General features: G+C 51.6%; 1 protein-coding gene and 1 long non-coding RNA gene across 2 annotated transcripts in view; one reads left to right on the top strand and one right to left on the bottom strand.

Annotated features, from left to right (window-relative positions):
• Positions 1-3,651, bottom strand: part of RNPEPL1 (arginyl aminopeptidase like 1) — a 422,807-nt gene extending 419,156 nt beyond the window's left edge. Inside the window, exon 1 of the mRNA XM_069618841.1 lies at positions 2,237-3,651. Coding sequence (XP_069474942.1) covers positions 2,237-3,478 — 1,242 coding nt within the window. The 5' untranslated portion in view covers positions 3,479-3,651. The remainder of the gene's footprint in view (positions 1-2,236) is intronic.
• An 18-nt stretch (positions 3,652-3,669) lies between these two features.
• On the top strand, positions 3,670-5,547 carry LOC138491954 (uncharacterized). Its single transcript, XR_011276111.1, has 2 exons — positions 3,670-3,885; positions 5,282-5,547. It is a non-coding gene; the product is annotated as an uncharacterized lncRNA (long non-coding RNA).
• Positions 5,548-19,213: the final 13,666 nt, after the last annotated feature.

Here is a 19,213-nt window from a genome sequence, read left to right as displayed (position 1 = left end):
GTATTTGCGCCTAACAAGTGACTAATAAAGCAGCCGTCTATCAGTGATTATCGTTCACTTTACATTGAATCAGCGTATTACCGGCCAGTAAGAAACGGTAGGTTTGGTTCATATTTCTTTATAGATGGCATTCAGTGAATTGCAATGTTTTCTAGTTCATCTGGTAGATACTGTGAAGGACAGGGGTGTTATTTCTCTCATCTTAAATGCGTCTTGCCCACACAAGTCCGTTTTGCTAGATTATTTCATCTCAGGTCAGTGTGAGAACAGATGAGACACACTCACTCATTCGGGCACATACTAGAGTGGAAAATCATATTTCTTAAAAAGGTCAAGAGACAATGCATACACTGAACACCAAGAACCCAGCTTTCCCATAGAAAACATCTGCAGAGCAAGACTAAGCATGGACTCACGTTAAGTGCCAAGGCACACAGGGAGAAAAACAAATAGCTTCTATACTCGCCCAATCATTTGAGCAACTGATCTCTTCATTAGACCAAGCTTCTTCAAACAGGACAATTAAAAGATGAGCAAAAAGGATGTTTCCAGAAACCAATCGCTTAAACAAAAAGGTGTGGCTTAATAAACAGATAACCAGAGAGGACAGAGCCAAGTGCAATGTTTCGTGCATTAACCAATGCCAATAGCAGCCATAACCATCTCCTGCATATTGATATCATTGTGGACATAACTGACAGATCAGGGGCCTCTAACATACTGACTAGTCAAAGTCTATTAATGGGGATACAAGCAGTCAGTCAGAGCCTCAACCGGCTCAATTCTAATTTAATAATATAAAATTAAGCCAGTCATGTTTCACCTGCCAATAACATGGACTTGGCTACACTAGTCTCCGCCAACCTAGAATCTAACCTAAAGGGAAAAGGTCTGCACATCACCTAAAGGCACACACTGGACTCCAGTGCTAAAATAAAACATCGACAGATATTGCAAAGTTTCAGCATAGGTCTTTTTTCAAAGATTACATAAATCTGAAACAACCAGTCACGGTTTACCTCTTGCAGTCACCGCAAGGTCATTGCTTCCGATCAAGGCGGATACCGAGTCAAATGCATTTAAGACCAATTACTTTTGCATGTGTACAACCATCACCTTAAAAACATTGAGGCAGGACACCTCTGCTCACAACAGTCGACAAAGTATTTCCAAGTAGCGTTTGCTGAGAGAAATCAAACTTCAGTCTCAGAATTCCGATGCCAACAAAGCCAGAGTAGTGCTGCATCAAGCCAGAACATAAAATGACCAGGTTGCCACTGAGAAACCTACAGTGCAAAAGATGATTGATGTCAATTATCTGCCAGGAAAAAAACGATGACAGTGACATTTACAGTGCATACCACCCAAAAATCTGATTACAAAAGGTTACGTTATTGACTATTATACAAAGGAATTCGTGTCTACTTATCTCTGCCTCCGACTGACTACGATCTTTGAATACTGAGGGCATAAACTATTTTCCTTGTCAACCAGTTAGACAACAAAGGACAAGCTACCTTAGTTGATAGTGACAATCAGCCCAGGCTCGGACACCACCTATTCGCATGATCAATCCCCTAGATGTCCTTTTGATGAGAAGCTGAGACTATGTCACAAGTGATAGTGTTTAACTAAAGTTTCAGTGAACACCAGAGTAGGTAAAGGGGGAGCATAAAACTGCTCCAGGATTGTGCCATGAGAAGAGTTAAACGACTTGAGCCAACACCAGAAGCACCCCACGACAGGGCATTAAAGTCCACACGCAGATCTCCTTGACTACTTAAAAATCTAACATAATCCGCAGGTAGCTCATCTCACCCTACTCTATAATCAGTAATTACGGTAGACCATGTACCATGGCAGTTTTAACTCAGAAGCGGTAACTCCATGTAACTGTTTTATCAGTGACTCGCCATGGGTGAAGGATCGAGATTTGTGAGTAACGGTTATGTACACTCCTGCTACCGTAGTCAGCCAGGAAAAGCCCCATTGCTTTTCATAGAAGTAAACAAGTACTAATGAAAAACAGGTTTTGCCTAGGAGAATGCTCGATAATGGTTATAATGGCCTAAAAGTGTTAGCAATCTGACAGTAACCTGCAAAGTGGAGGCCACAAATTCACTTGTTTTAGATAAATACATAGAAATTGTCTCCACTCAAATCATTGCTGTGAAGTAGATCATATACCAGTTAGGGGAAACCTTGTCGAAGATGACACCCTGTACCAAATGCTCACCGCAGGGCCATCGCTGGCAGTGTACTGAATGATGACCTGAAAGTGCTCATGTGGCTGCAGAGCTGCTGGCACAGAAATTATAAGCGCTGAACCATAGTCTGTGAAGGCATCCACTCTGAAGGGTAGCGGGCAAGATGACGAGGAGTGCGAGGAGGCATCTGTGGGTTCATCAAAGGTAGCACCATGCCAGTCTGAGCCAGCCAAAATGGGGTTGCTGGCTAAAGAATGGTAGGGGTTGTCGGATGACATTGCACAGAGATCTTCAAAACCACCTTGAGCAGAAGGAAATGGGCCCAAAGCAACAGGAGAAAATGGGGTGCAGTCTTTGGAGATGGCGGAGAGTGGGGTGGAAGTGGTAGAGTTAAACGACCGTAGGGTTGACTCTGGGGAGAGAAGGGTGGAAGAGTCAGAAGGTAGGACAATGCCAGATGATGTACAAACTGGCAGCGAGGACGAGACAAACGAAGTGACAGTGGATTGGGCTGTAGATTGGCAGGAAGGACTAACGTTGGAAGGTGACAGACAGGAAATGCTGTAGGAGTCAGATGAAGGACAAGATGTGCTGGAAGTTGCAAATGAGGTGCAAGACTTGGCATCAGAGGCACTGTAGTTTTCAGATATCGGACAACTGCTGGAGGGGGCAGAGGAGGGGTGCCTTGCAAGGGCGGATGAGGAGCAATTCATGTTGGGGGGAGCAGGTGAGCAGCAACTTCTATTTGAGGTAGCAGGTGAGGGGCATTTTATGACTGCGAAAGCCGGGGAGGGGCAATTCCTGCTGAAAGTGGCAGACGAGGAGCTCTGGCTATTGGTGGGGACGGGAGAACGACAGTGACCACTTGAAAGTGAGCAAGGGTCAACCAAAGAGCTGACACTTAAGGGAGCAGACCCCACCCGAGCCCGCAGGGTGGGACGAGGGAAGCGGGGCAGGGGCTGCTCCCGGGCAGCCCCCATCCGGCATCGCACAGCTTGTACGCTGATAGCGGGGTGAGAGTCCAGCACCAGGGCGCAGGGGGAAGCTTGTAGGGCGCTGAGCTCCAGCACCAGCACCCCGGCCAGCTCCCGGGCCTCTGGGCGCAGCTCCAGCCCCAGGTGGAAATGCCGCAGCTTGAAAAGATGGAAGCTAGAAGCCGAGGCCACGTCTGCTGGCAGTGTGGGGCCGGAGAAAGCGGGCCCCGGGGAAACGGGGGGCACCAGGCTCCGGCGGCGGCAGCAGCACAGTCCCGGGGCAGGAACAGAGGCCATGACTGGGTGGCCGGGGCCGCCGCTATGTGAAATCCATCAGAGAGGCCTGCGCGGAAGGGAGAAGTCTAGAGCTCACGTAGCCGCCGCAGTCTGACTCTGGTGTGTGCCAGGGAGAGGCAATAGGTATAAACAGGACGCTCCGGGAAGAAACAGCGCTAGCCGGCCGGTCCCGAGGAAACAGGAAGTGACACGACTGAAACCCGCCCACCGCTGACGAGGGGGCGGGGAGGTCAGAGGAGAGCCTGGAGGAGGAGACACCAGAAGCCCGGACGTGCCGCTGGGGAAGCGAGGGTCGGATCGGTGGAAGATGGGACGGGCGAGTCCTTGATAGATGAGGGCAGGGCCAGGTGAAAGGGCATAGGACGTCCCGGGAGCGTGGAGAGTGATGGAGAGAAGCTACCGAGAGAGTAGGTGTGGAGAGAGTGTAGTTAGCCGAGACTAAAGTGTGCAATAGCTCATCTTTGGTTTGGGAGCGGCCAGGGGGGATGTTGGGGATATGGCCTGGGAAGAAGCTGAGAGGGATTACGTTCAAATTTGAGCGCAAGACAGTCAAACATTGGATTGAAGCCCTGACGGATCCAGATCAGAACAGAGGCAGAAGGGTGCTCCCCGACCCCACCTGGGGAGATTACGTAAACACAGCAACTCAAATTAAGGATAAAGATGCCAATTAACCAATGCACTAACAATCCCCCCTCTGCATACACCTCTCAAACCCCAAACCAAACACAACCACAAACCTTCAGCACAACAAGCTGCACAAACTTCACTACACTGCAACAACAAAACCAAAAAACTCACATAGGCTCAAACAGTACACAGCGACTACCGGCCGAATACACCACAGGCCCAGCCAACGGACCCACCGGGCTGAGGCCGCCAACAGCACATCACTGCTCTCTTGCACTTTTCCAGCTTCTTCCCACTAAACCCCCCCTCCCTTCCTCTTTCAGAGCCGCCAGGGGACGACTCCGGTGGTGATAGTGCGCGGTACAAATGTCCTTTAACATTAACATGACATTTCAGTTGCTGCTGCTCTCCCCGTCGTCCTGGTTTAGAATGTGGTCTAGGAAACAACAATAGCACACTGTCAATTCGCCCGCTTTTGGTGGCTTACACCCCCTGTTTTTGGCGGCTTACACCCCCGTAGCATCGGTTCTCTCCCCAGACGTAGGTGTCAATGGGCATTTCACCCACAAATGTGAAATCTTCATTTTTCACCCTCCTTTTCATTTGAAAAGGTGTTGTTGTGATGTATATGTGGTCTTGTCTGTCCACCAGCCATCTGTGCTATTGTAGAATGTTCAGGAGTGAATGTCTGACAGCTTGGTGGCATGTTGGTGTGTGCTTCTGGTGAGAGTTTCAAGAGTGACAGATCCAAGCTGTGAGTGAGTGAGGATGGCCGGTGGGTGTGCCCCTTGTCCAGTCCCTGTCTTGTCCAACTGTATATACCTCTAAGAGTATCTGGAACTGAACTGTACATATGTATATACTATTGTAAATAATGTATCCCTGGTAGCGAACCACCGGCTCCACAGGTAGACTGTGTTATAGCCTAACAACACATTATCCATTTAAAACAAAAGGTTGACCAGTATATCATGGTTAAAAGGGAATTTGGGACGGGGTGGAGTTGGATGCAACTCCATACCACGGAAGGGTGGGCATTAACTATGGGAATTTATAAGGCAGCATGCACATTTTAAATTTCCTCCCATCTGCATATTGGCGCAGTGGTGATGGCTACCAACTGTCTGTATTTCTCTGTTTATTCTGCCTGTTTTATTTTCTTTCATTTTGCAGGTTGCTGCTGCAGAGTTATAGGGAGCTTCCATTCCAAAAAGAGCTGTCATGAACCACGACTGCACAGTCACACGCCCAGTCAGTGGCGCAACACTATTGAGCTGATCAGGCTCTATGCCCTCCAACCTCAACATTTTCGGCTATGTTAACTCGACCTGGCTGACCTACAGAGCTGTGGCTGGACAGACAGGACACAGACTTTAAACGGCGCCGGGGCTTCACAGTTAACGAAGGCGCTGCAATTAACATAAAGCATTTGACTGTTAGCATCTGCATTCATTTGCATACATTTATAGCCAATTGAAATTGTGATGTGGGGTAAGCACTTGCATGCCAGGGGAGCGATTGGAAGGTGTGATGAATCTGAGAATGTCATTACTTCTTTCTCGGGCGTGGCATCTTCCCATGTGATCTTGGAGACGGGAGCTGCTACCTGATCCTGACCCTGGGGGTGGCTATATGAGGGAGGGCGACATGGGGGGGGAGGAAACCCTCAAGGGGAAGACAAGACATCATTGAAGGAAAACACATGTCCCCCTTTTCCTTTCAGGGATACTCCTCCTCTTCCTCATGTGTTAATTGCCTATTGTAACCCTCTCCCTCAAACCGCTGTTATGTCTGCTTCATACAATCCCTAACATCCAACAGATAGTGATATGTTGATAACTAAGATGAGGAAGAGGCAGGGAGCAGTGCTGATTACTCCCATTGAGATCCATTGTCAGCTTCCACAACATGATACTGAAGATACTGTAACCACTACTGAGACGAGAAAGAGGAACAGAGCCATAAAGATGATAGAGCCTATAAGCGTACAAAGTGTTCTTGTCTTTAGAAGTTGCTTTGAGCTGCTGTGAAGTTTAAATTGCTGGCAGAAAGACGGAGAGAGAGAGACCCACAGAAGCTGAATGGAGCAGCGAGGAGACCGAGCAGCAAGCTATGTCAGAGCTCACCAGGAAAAGCAAAACCGAAGCAGATTGCTACCGTGCGAAGGGAAGCCGAGTGGCAGAGGACTGGCCACCTGTGTCAGAGACAGTGGGAGCCGCGCAGAGGGGAACCAAATGTGACAAAGCTCCAGTGGCTAACGGGACGCACGCTGAGTCAGCGGGCTGCCTGGAGAAGCAACAAACAGCTGCAAGAGGCATTCAAATGACCCGGTAAGCCCAGGGAAGAGAAGCAGGTTACTGGGGTGACCGAGAATTCATGCCACTCCATGATTATTCATTTATTTGTTTATGCATTTATTAAGTGCTATAAAGCCAGAGGCATGAAGGCGCTGGTTATAGAATTGGAGCAGTAAGTGAGACAACATACAATTTCTTTTCATAGACCTGGTAAATGGCTCAGGCAGCGGTCAAGCTCTGGGAGAACAGCAATGTCTTAAGTTTTCGGAAAGGTCCAGTAAGATTGTTCTGATCTTAGATTCAAGGGTAGAGAGTTCCAGTTCTTGGAGGTGAAGAACGTGAAGCTCATCCCCCACGGTTTTAGTCTGAAACTTGTTGTGATAAGTCAGTGAGTATGGGAGGTTCTTGATGATTGCGCTTTTTATAGTTTTTGAGAGAGGATCTGGGGGCAGTGTTCAAAAGGTGTTTGTGAGTGATGGCTAATGTTTTGAAAAGAATGCGCTTGTGAATCGGTAGCCAATGCGCACTTCTTCTAGCGGCTGAAATATGCTTGCGCCTCGGGATGTTGACCACAAAATCTGATGTTCTGAATGACCTGGAGTTTGTTAATGTTTCGAGTGGAGGTGCCTGAAAATAAAGCATTACAATAATCCAGTCTAGAGCCAATAAGTGCACGGCCAATGGTGAGGCAACTGTCAGTAGACAGGGTCTGCAGGCATTAGTTAACTTGGTGGTGTGAGCAACAGACGTTACAATAGCGTTGACCTGTCTTGTTAGAGACAGGGTAGCTAGCATCTTTATTTACGCCCAGGTCTTGACATCACTGCATACTAGGATGGTGATGCCATCACCGGTGAAGAATTTGTAAGCTTGGTCAAGTTTGCTGAGTAAGATTTGTGAGCCGACCAAGAGAATTTCAGTCTTGTTCTCATTGAGGCAAAGAAGGTTGGAGGCCATCCAGGCCTGGATGGTTTGGTAGACTGAATGCAGAGTGTTGGAGTCAGTGGAGTAGTTTCCGGTGAGAGGTAGGAGGATCTGTGTGTCATCACCGTAGTTGGCATAGGAGACCTCTAACAAGACAAATTGGGGTTTGGTAAAAATATTGTAACTGGTAGGGGAGACACACAAGCCTTGGGGGACACCGCAGGTGATGGGAGTATGGGGGGCAGCGGCATTGGCTGAGAACACTCTCATAGATCTGTCGGTCAGAAAGGAATAGATCCAGGAGATAGCTTCGGGAGAGAAATGAGCTTCCAAGGCTAGGTCTTCACACAGAATTTGGTGGTCCACAAAATCAAAGACTGCCAACAGGTCAAGCAGAAGGAGAAGGGCTGAGTTGTAGACCTCTTTGATCTCGTCCAGTTGTTGTTTTGAGATCCAGCAAAGCAAATTCGGTGTCATAGCCTGGTCAGAATCCGGATTGGCACAGACCTAAGAGGTTATTAGATTCCAGGTATAGCTGAGTCTGTAGGTATGTCGCACAATCCAGGATTTTAAGGAGGAAGGGGAATGTGGTGATTGGCCGGTAGTTTGTTGGGATGGCCAAGTCTAGTGTAGGTTTTTTTCAGCAAAGGAAGGACCCAAGCATCCTTTAGGCTGGTTGGCATTGAGCATGTGGAGAATGAGGCATTGATGAGGGTACTGATGAAGGGTGCAATATGTTTGGCACAGTCCCCTGGCAGCGGCAAGGTTTAAGGCCTTTGTTGATCTGAATAACCTCAGTTTCCGAGAGTGGTTTAAGTTAGAGGCACATTTTGTAAGGAGACCGGGAGCCCGGTGGCAGAGGAGTCTGGAATGGTGCTGGCCAGAGCTTTTTTTTTTTGTATGGATCTTTTTCTGGAGCATATCAATTTTATGTAGCAAGGCATTTTGGATGTTGGAGTACCAGGTACTGTCCTTGATGCAGTTGGTTGGCAGGTGCGCAAGAGATTGTAGCTCGTGCAGGATCACGTAGAGCTCACAGGAGCTTGATTTACTGTTAGAGATTCTTGTATTATAGGTGGTGCTTTTTACTTGGAGTGTCGCCTGTTTGTATTCCCTTGCTGAAGAAGTGTAGCAGGCTTTATTAGACTCAATAGAGTTGATCCTCCACTTGGTTTCCGCCTCACATATTTTTAGGCCGAGGGCTTTGAAGTCAGCAGAGAAAAAGACAGAGAGATGTGAGGCAGGTTTGACTTTACGTTGGGTGAGGGGAGCCATAATGTTGATAGCCTGTGTAAGGGTTTGGTTGTACTTGTCTGCCAGAGAGGCAGGGTTGCCAGCAGGTGGCTGTGAGGGGGACAGCTCGTCCAACAGTGGCAAGATCCGGGCTTTGTTTATGTTGCAAGTGCTCTGTGTTTAGGAAGCAAGGGCAGAGCCATGGTTGGAAGGCTGTTTGACCCTGTTATGGTGAATGAGCTAATACCGTGATCACGCCAGGGGCAGGGCAGATTGGTAGTGACCGCAACATTGCAGTTCAGTGCAGTCTTTGGAGTGTGTAGGGCTAAGAATACGTTGTGAGAAGCCTAGTGCCTTAAGAGAGCTGGCTAGGGATAAGGTATTTGTGTCAGCCTCCTCATTAAAACCCAAACAAAGGTAAGCAAGGAGTATGGTCTTGGATGAGGGTTTGGAGTTAGAAAGAAGGTGCATGATGTCCTCTTCAAAGGAGAGCAGTGGGCCTGGTGCACAATAGACCAAGTGTATAGCTATTGTGGAAGTGTGTGAGAGACTTAGCGGTCAGAAGCTGTCCAGATGTTTTAGGTTGATTCGGTCGACTCTATTTGGTCATTGGCAAAGTGGTTGAATTCTTTATTTTGCCATGTTAATTTTGCCACATATATATGCAGGGGGAGGCACCCCCCACAGCCCCTCTCTTAACCCCTCTCCATTAATTATATCCCTAAACTCACCCCCCAAATATATATGCAGCACAATGCGTTAAAAAAAGTGCGACCAACTCTCCAGCGCAGTAATCTGCCAATCCCCTCCAGATTAGATGGTTGAGTTGCAGATTTCTCTGATGAGAGAGAATCTCTTCCTATACGGACAACCCCCCGCCTCCCAACCATAGCATCTGATCTGTCTTTGCGGTAGATGATATATTTCGGCTGTATTGGTAAGGATAGGGCAGGGCCATGAGCAGCGTAAAGCTTCATGTTTCAGAAATGGCTGCTAGATCAAGGTTATTAGATGTGGTAAGGGCTGAGATGTCAAGGGGGTGGGCAATGATCGACCTTGCATTCACTAGAGCTCCCTTTAAGGATGTAATTAGGTTTAAGTGGGGACTTACTAAGTTTAGCATGTGTATGAAAGGGAGTACAGATATAATGGCAATTCCGTGCACGGGGGAGGAGTCCTGTTCAAGGTTAGGGATAGTGCATGATTGCGGTACAGCGGCCTTAAATAATTGGGGTGTCACTAAAGTGGTGATGGATTCCTCAAAACTAGCGGCGCAGCTCCTAGGTATGCTAGTCGCGTCATGAGAATTGAGGCAGGTAAAGGTGTTCGAGGTAGGGCTGGGCGTCACTGATGCTGGTCATGGGACAGTCTCTATAAGAAGCAGAGGTATGCAAGGTAAATCTTGCTTGTTTAATGGGGACATCCTAGTGGCGCTCAGTGGGTTGGGTAGAGGTGTTTCTGAGTGTTAAGTGAGGTGGCTTTAAATGAAATACAAGCTGCAAGTGTGAGAATACAATTGCCACCAGTGTTAGCCGAGGGGCCCAGATGGGAGTTGGCAATAGAAGCAGGCTGCAAGGTAGTGGTGTTTGTAAGTGCCTGCCCATGCTCATTCTTGAGTAGCAGAGTCGGTAGACTGGCGTAGGATACTGGAGGGTGATTAGTGTGCACAGTAAGGTGTGCCCGCCTAGCATTGCCTAGGCATGTTACCAATATGCAGTGCAAGACTCGTTTAAGCCATGTCTCAATGGGAGGATTAGTTGGTGTCGGGAGGTGGGGGGGCATGGGTTGCATTAGTGACAAAGAACTTGTTGATGCGTACTACCCAGCTTCATCTTCATTATACTTGGAAACCAAAACTCTGTTAAGAACTACTACAGATGCCAGCTAGTTACATCATAAATCAAGTCCCTCACTCTACCAGCATCACCTCTCTGCCTCTCTGACCTACTGTTGCTGCCTTGCAAAACCTGCTTGACAGCCGCTCCATGTTTTTGCTCCATCTCTCCTTCCCTTTGCTACTCTGTTTCCCCAGTCTCTCACTTTCTGATGTTCTGCCTCTCTTGCTATGCCACGTTTTGCGGTCTGTTCCTCTGTCACTTTTCCTCTCTCCTCTCTGCATTCTTTTATTACTGTTTCCTCCTACATTGTTCTTTATTGGTTGATATAACTCATTTTCCTCTCTCACGTCATTACTCTGGCTATATCTTTTTTTTTCATTTTCTCTGTTGTGGTTGCTACTCCTTTTGATTCTCTCTTGCACTGCCTCTTATGTTATTGGCCTGCCATTCTCTAATCTGGATTTTCTAATTCCAGATCTCCCCGTCTACTGTTGATCTGTGTTTTCTTATTTTACTGTTTCTATGTGCCTCATTACAAGTATGCCAGTACTGAAATAGCGGTGCCGGTATATCCGTACCAGCAGCTTTTTCCAGACCGGCAACACCGTTGATGGTATCTGCAGAGGCACGCTGCAGCCGTTTCTGAGATACCAGCATGGCGTAAGTAAGTGCACATTCCGAGGTGCACGGACACGCAATCACCGGCATGTACATACCGTTAACAACATGAAAACGATGCCGGAAACACCAGCATCGAAGACCAGGCGTTAAGTGGATTCTGGTGTGTAGAAACATGCCACAGGTGCTCTAAAACAGCACAGGTGGACCCAGTGGGCTGTGCCACAGCACAAAAGGACCACATCCCACACACCTTCCAACACCACAATGCTAGCAGTAGCTGTAGCAGTACTGGAGCTAGAGGCCATGCCTGCAGAGCTATTAATTGAAGAGGCAGTGAGGTGGAGGACGCAGTGGAGGCGCCTGAGGAGGAGGAGGAGGGCAATCATAGCCCAGCAAATCCCCAATGTCCAGCAGGTTGCAGCCCACAGGCGGCCACCCATCCCTCACTTAAGGGCCACACCATTCAACCATACCCCCGCTCAAATCCACACCCTGTACCGGTTAGACAGGGATACCATCATCACAATAGTGGACCTGATACATGATGACCTGGTGAGCCTCATTAATATCCGCACAGCCACCCCCCCCCTTACTGTAGGTAGTGTCTGTGCTACACTTCTTTGCCACAGAAACATACCAACACACAGTTGGGCAGCTGCATGATATCTTGCAACCCGGTTTCTCCCGTGTGCTCTTCCAGGTGCTTGATGCACTCCTCAGCCACGTATGAGACCACTTCAGCTTACCCCGGACTGCTGACGAGGTGAATATGACAAAAATGCCCTTGCAGGTATGCCTAATGTCATTGGTGCAGTGGGCTGCACATATGTGGAGCTGGTGGCCAGGCATGCCGTGGAGGTAGTGTATCGCAACAGGAAGCTGTTCCATTCATGAATGTACTGATGGTGTGTGATGCCCGCCACCTCATCACCCATTGCTGCGCAAGATTTCCCGGCTCAACACATGACTCCATGGTGCTGTGGATCTCCACGCTGCCTCGATACATGGCACGACACGCTGGACAGCGTACATGGCTGCTGGGTGAGTCCAACTACTAGGCCCTGTGCAGTGTTGAATTGGGGGGGCAGTAACCAGCATAGCACACCTGGCTGCTGGGTGAGTCCAACTACTAGGCCCTGTGCAGTGTTGAATTGGGGGAAGGGCAGTAACCAGCATAGCACACCTGGCTGCTGGGTGAATCCAACTACTAGGCCCTGTGCAGTGTTGAATTTGGGGGTGGAGGGGGGGCAGTAACCAGTATAGCACACCTGGATGCTGGGTGAGTCCAACTACTAGGCACTGTGCAGTGTTGAATGGGCGGGGTGGGGGGGCAGTAAACAGCATAGTACACATGGCAGCTGGGTGAATCCAACTACTGGGCCCTGTGCAGTGCTGAATCATGTCCCAGTATGACACCCATGACCAGTGGCTATGCACACTGCATGCATTAAACCATCATTATTCCTACTGCAATATACTGAATCAATTACCAAACCTCTGTGAAGGTGCATGGAGGCCACACAGGGCGTTAAAAGGTGAAGGTAGGGGCGTGGCTTGAGGCACCGACGATGCAGATTCCTCTCTGAGCTCCGTGGGACGCCTGGCTTTCCGCCACAAAATGCCCAGTTTTTAGCTCTACTACCGGCATGGAGACGGCCTGCTCTTAAGCGGAACGCCCCAGGAGCCGGTAGCTCAACTCTGCACAAAAATCGGAGCATGGAAGCCCCAGTTCGCCCAACCGTTAGGGCTCTCCCTGGACCTGGACACTCCACCCAAAATGGCGGCTGTGTGAAGGACGCAGGAGCCGGGGGCCGAAGACACTGCACTGACTCTCCAGCCCCCAGCCCGCCGACCGGGACCACAGCTGAGGCGCCCCCAGCCTCGATAACACCTGGAGGGCGGCTGCAGCCCCTCCCTGACTGAGCCCCACGCCCTGCAGCCAGAGTGTCCTACGAGCACTGCAGGCAACAAGAAGGTACCCCGCAGGGCTGCAGGGACCCTGCGCCCGGGGTACCCGCGTGGGTACCCTGCTCCCCCCTACCCAGTGCTTGCCAGAGCGGCTTTGTCCTGGTGCCGCCGGGGCCGCACATAACGAGGAGGAGCCCCGGAGAGCTGCAGAAGCCCGGCTCCCTCTCACTCAGCACTTGCTGGAGCATCTCTCCCCTGGTGCCGCCAGGACCTGGACCCACCTTGGGGGAGCAACCGCTGACCTTCAGCAACAACTGGGGGCCCTCCCTCTCCACCAGCTTCTGGGCTGAGGGCCCCATTACCCCCCCATTACCAACGAGCAGCCCAATAAAAGGCTGCAAGCGGCATGGAGGAGCCCCGGAGGGCTGCAGGGACCCCGCGCCCAGGGGGGACCAGCGTGGGTGCCCTGCTCCCCCCTATCCAGCGCTTGCCGGAGCGGCTCTGTCCTGGTGCCGCCGGGGCCGCACACAATGAGGTGGAGCCCCGGAGAGCTGCGGGAGCCCGGCTCTTCCTGACTCAGCGCTCGCCAGAGCGTCTCTCTCCTGGCGCCGCCGGGACCTGGACTCACCTTAGGGGAGCATCCACAGTCCTTCAGCGACAGCTGGGGCCCTCCCTCTCCACTAGCTTCCAGGTTGAGGGCCCCATCACTCCACCATCACCAACAAGCAGCCCAGCAGTGGACGCAAGCGGCTTGGAGGAGCACCGGAGGGCTGCAGGGACCCCGCGCCCGGGGTGGACCCGCGTGGGTGCCCTGCACCTCCTCACCCAGCGCTCCCTGGAGCATGTCTGTCCTGGTGCCCCGGAGCCCGGAGTCGCCTTGGTGGGGCCTCCATCAATCCCCCAAGTCCCCAACTGCAGCGGGAGATCCCCTCTACACCAGTTTACCAGAGGGCCCCATTACCCCACTAACCACTCAGCCGCGGCCAGACCAGGACAAAACAGCAGGGGCCCTGACCACAACTGAGACCAGGAGGACTCCAGAGCCCCGTTAAACCACGGGGGACCCACGCCACGGCACGCCCCAATCCCCCACCAACACCAACTACCATCCGGCTGCCGGGGCTGCACCCTCTCCCAACCTACGTGCCGCCAACAACCACCAGGAGGACCTGGGGCAATCATGTGGTGAGGACCCTCGCCCGAAGTGGTGCCCCCCCGATGCCACATTCACCAGATCTGAGGTAAACTTGAGGTGTCACTCCCTCCATTACACCCAACCACTACCAACTGAAGCAAGGCCCCAGGTCCTGGCACACCCTCCCAGCCTGAACCAGCCTAGCCCGCGCTACTGCCTGGGCCCACCCCTTCTCCCACCTTAAACATAACGCTCAAGCGACAAGTGGACTGGCCAGCATTCCATCCACTGCAGGAGGAACCAAACCCACGCGACCGGTCAGCTACTCAAACGTCGAAATGTCCAAGCAGAAGGCTCCAAAATCAGCAGACCTAGCCAACCTGCTGCAGTTGAAGAACAAATCTGAACAACCGGACCCCCCCCCGACTCGACCCCATCCCCCACGAGACCCTAAGGGCTATGGGCCACAAAAGATGATATCCAGGCCCTACTAGCGGATATCAAGACAGAGTTCCGCAACTGTATGTCAGAAGTCACGACCAAGATAGAGGGCCTGGACGGCCGAGTGGAGGAGGTGGAACACAGGGTAGGGGACACAGAAGACCAAGTCGTGGAGCACTCAGGCCAGATCGCGGAACTGCAACGGAAACTCCAATCCCTGGATGACAATGCCAAAAGCATTCACCGCAAACAGGAAGACTTGGAAAACAGGGCCCGCAGGAATAATATCCGCATCAGGGGGGTCCCCGCTGCAATAACGGGCTAAGCTCTCCCTGCCTACATTGGAGACCTTTTCCAAACCCTCCTCCCAGACTGTGATAAATCGCTGCTCCTCCTGGATCGCACCCACAGACTGCGAAGCCGCAGGAACACCCCGACTTCCACTGCCCCTGAGGTGATCACCAGAGTTCACTTCTTCACCACGAAGCAAGAAATTATGATGGCCAGCCGCTCATACCAACTTTACCAAGACCTAGCCGCCTCAACCGTCCAACGTCGACGAGCCCTACCACTACTAACAGCGTTCTTGCAGGAGCGGAAGATCAAATATCGTTGGCTCTATCTAGCCTCGCTCCATTTCACATTCGAGGGTCAATCAAGGGTGATCCAGGCTCTCGAGGAAGCATGTGGCATCACGGGGGGGGGTGAGCCTTCGACCCCTGAAGAAGACCTGACTACCTCCCCAACGGACAAACCACGCAGCTCAACCCCAAGGTCGTAGCGCAGTCGCTGGAGGAAAGTCCTGAAGGGCGGAAAGCTCCCTGCCGCACATGACTAATAATGAACTGCCGTTCTCCATGCCGGAAGTTATACTCACGGCACCCGGGCGTTCCAGGCAACGCCCGAGCCAAGTGGATGGTCTGTCACTCTGGCATGAGGCCCTCGGGGCCCAGTTTGGTTGATTTTGTATTTTTACCTTTTTGTTGGGCTGGGCTCCCTCCCGGCCCCCAAGGTTATTGGGCCACGTTTGGCCCTGGTTGGGTTAATGTTAAAACCCGGTTGCAGCTGACTCACATCTACTACCCTCCACTGGACAACACCCGCCAGCTATCAATCAACCCCCTCCCACCGCTCGCCTAACCACTGAAGGTGACCAGCGGACCTCCCCCCTCCACTCACCAAGCTACGCTATGTCTCTCTGAATGTATGGGGCCTGAATTCTCCCACAAAACGCAAGTCCACCCTCCGCCGCTTACAAGTCCTCCAAGCATCGGTAACGTTCCTCCAGGAAACATCTTCTAGCAGAAGATTTCCCCGAGGCCAGGTACTGGGCTTTCTCGACCCAGTACCTGGCCTCGGGAGCTAGCAAAAAAGGAGGCACAGTGATCTTGCTGATGAAAGGTACACCCTTTAAGGAGAAAGGGACCCTGCGGAGCCCAGATGGCAGATTTGTGTCAGTTAAAGGGGACCTGTATGGCCAACTCCATACGCTAATTGCGGTCTACGCACCAAACGACGGTCAAGAGGCCTTTTTCACCGAACTGGAGTCATCTCTCCTTCCCTTTCTCGAGGGCCAAGTGGTCCTGGGCAGGGATTTCAATGGGGTCCCCAACCCCTTGCTGGACAGAACAGGTTCGCCATCACCCAGGGACTTCAAGATTGCTCTGAGCCTTTGCCACCTGTTCAAAACCCTGGGGGTGGTGGACACCTGGAGGGTCCTCCATCCTGACACAGAGGATTACTCATTTTTCTCCCATGTCCACCGCTCCTCATCTCAAATCGACCTGATCCTAGCTAACCCACAGCTCCTGCAGTTCACGGACGAAGTCGAAATCGGCACAAGGGCTCTATCTGACCACTCCCCGATCCTCCTCACCGCAAGGATCTTCGACCCAGACGCCCCTGAAAGACGCCGATGGGCCTTATATGAACCAATGTTACATGACATGACGGTCCGTAACGCTATATCCAAAGCAATTAAGAACTACTTTGAGGAAACCCCCGCCCCCCGACCTCGCCTCAACAGCTACGAGATGGGAGGCCATGAAAGCCATAATCAGAGGGGAACTAATAGCCCAAGCCACCTCATACAGAAGGAGGCAAGTGGTGAGGAGGGGCCAGCTTGAGGAGGAAATGGCTGAGGCAGACTCGATCCTGAAGAAGAAATGGTCACCTAAGGCGGCCAAATGGGTGAGATTAGCCTGCACGAAACTGGAGGCCTACTATGCAGAGGACACAGCGCAGTCCATGTCCAGGACAAAGCAGAGCTATTATGTAAACAGCAATAAGGCCAACAGATACCTGGTGAGCAAACTAGCCAGAACCCGCAGACGAAACCACATCATCGCCCTGAAGGACTCAGAGGGCAGAACCGGGTATGGGGAAGAAGCTAAACTACAAATAGCGGCAGCCATCTGGCTAACACACTGACCTCAGCCCCCTGCCCGCAGGCTCTCCAAGAACAATTTGTAGCTGGTGCCCGGCTACCGCAGCTCTCGGAAGCAGATAGAACCGCCTTAGAGGCCCCAATTACGACTGACGAGGTGGAGGAAACACTCAAGGCCTTGAAACCCAGGGCCCCTGGCCCAGACGGCTTCCCGCCCAAGTTCTATAAACTCTTTCACCCCCTGCTTCTGAACCCACTGACGGAGCTTTTTAACTCCTTCCGAGACACAGGATCTATAGCCCCATCTATGCAGGAGTCCACTACAATAATGCTCCTGAAGCCAGGCAAGGACCCAAAAGAATGCTCATTGTGTAGACCGATATCGCTTCTTAATGTGGACGCAAACGCTTACTCAAAAGTATTGGCGAACAGGCTGGCCCGCGTCCTACCATCTATCATAGACCAAGACCAGGCGGGATTCATCAAAGGCAGAAACACTGTGGACAACATCCGCTGAGCACTTAACCTCATCGAAGTGGCGTCCCGAGACCGACGGGACCTGGCAGTCCTGACCTTAGACGCCACCAAAGCCTTCGACAGGGTAGACTGGAACTTCATGCGGCTCACCTTAGAGTTCATTCCGGTTTGGCCCTGCATTCCAAAGGATGTTGTTGGCCAATTACAAAGCCCCAAAAACATAACTGAGACTCAACCAAAAGACCTCCACCTCCATCCCGCTCTCATGCGGAACAAGGCAGGGCTGCCCACTCTCACCCCTGATCTTTGCCCTGGTCATGGAAACATTCGCCCAAAGGACACGGTCCAACGACGGAATCAGTGGGCTGAAGGTAAACAGAGAACAGTTCAAGATCTCTCTGTATGCCGATGATGTAATGATCTCCATCACCAACTGTCAGGCCTCATTATCCGCCGTCCTAAAAGAACTAAAGGCATTTGAACAAGTAGCGGGATGTCAGGTTAATTACTCCAAATCGGAGGCATTGAGCATCAACCTGGATGCCCCCCTCATAACCACCCTTCAAGCACTCTGCCCATTGACATGGAGCTCCAATTCAACAGCATAGTTAGGGATACGCCTCACAGCATACCCGAAAAAGCTATACGCAGCCAACTCCCCCCCCATCCCCCTATTCAAGGAATTGGAAAACGACGTGCAACGCTGGGTCAGCCAAGAAATGTCCCTTCTGGACCAGGTCACAGAATGCAAGATGAACTTCCTCCCCAGATTGCTGTACCTATGCTCCGCTCTACCAATCTCTCCCCCGAAACAAGCCCTGGAGCAACTGCAAAAGAAGCTCTCAAAATGTGTTTGGAAGGGTTGCAGGGCCAGAATACCATTAAAAGTCATGAGAGGGGCTGCTAAATGGGGCGGCCTAGGGCTACCCAACATCATAAACTACTTCTTGGCAGCCCAACTAGCGAACGCCTCCGCTTGGACGGAACAGGAATCCCCCCCGAAATGGGCACGGATCGAGCAAGCCAACTGTCAACTGCTGCTACGCTCCCTACTGCACACCCCAAGGGCCCTCCGGAGCCGTGGACCACAGATGCTAACATCTACCAGAGCAACCCTGGAGGAATGGGCATGGGCCCGGCGAAGGAAGAAGCTGCCCAAGGGCCTGGGCCCGCTTTCCCCGATCATCTGGAATCTGGACTTCTCCCCGGGGATGGCGGTGCCAAACATCAGCCGATGAACCGCTGGAGGCCTCCGCTCCCTCTCCCAACTCTAGAAGGGCAACTCCTACAAGGACTGCTTCCAGGTAACAGAGAGGAAGAGGTTCACATACGCTCAACTACGCCATTGGATCTCGCAACCGGCAGTCCGTCAGGGGGTAACCCACGACCTGAACCCCCTGGAACACGCACTGGAGGAAGACACACACCGAGGGCGGATCACTAAGCTGTATCGCCTCCTCCAGGAGGATATATTGGAGGTCAGGCCCCCATACATGGCTGGATGGGAGACGGATCTGGGACACCCCATCGAGGACCAAACGTGGGTGGTGATATAGACAAGGATCAACTCAACCTCCAGATGCGTTACGAATAAAGAATGCGCCCTCAAACTCCTCCATCGCTGGTACCTCTCCCCGGTCCGCCCACATCATTCCAACGCATCTCTTGACCCAAGTTGTTGGCGACGCTGTGGCGAGCGGGGGTCCTTCTTCCATATGTGGTGCGGCAGCCCAACGGTGCAGGCCTTCTGGAGGGGGATCATACAAATCATTAAAGACATTACCCAACGCAGACTGCCGTTGACCCCAGAGGTGATTCTCCTAGGAGTAGCAAGCCCGGACTGCT

This window comes from Ambystoma mexicanum, chromosome 10 (genome assembly GCF_040938575.1).
Source record: "Ambystoma mexicanum isolate Mex_15411 chromosome 10, UKY_AmexF1_1, whole genome shotgun sequence".
NCBI classification, from domain to species: domain Eukaryota; kingdom Metazoa; phylum Chordata; class Amphibia; order Caudata; family Ambystomatidae; genus Ambystoma; species Ambystoma mexicanum.
This window is presented reverse-complemented; position numbering and strand designations above follow the sequence as displayed.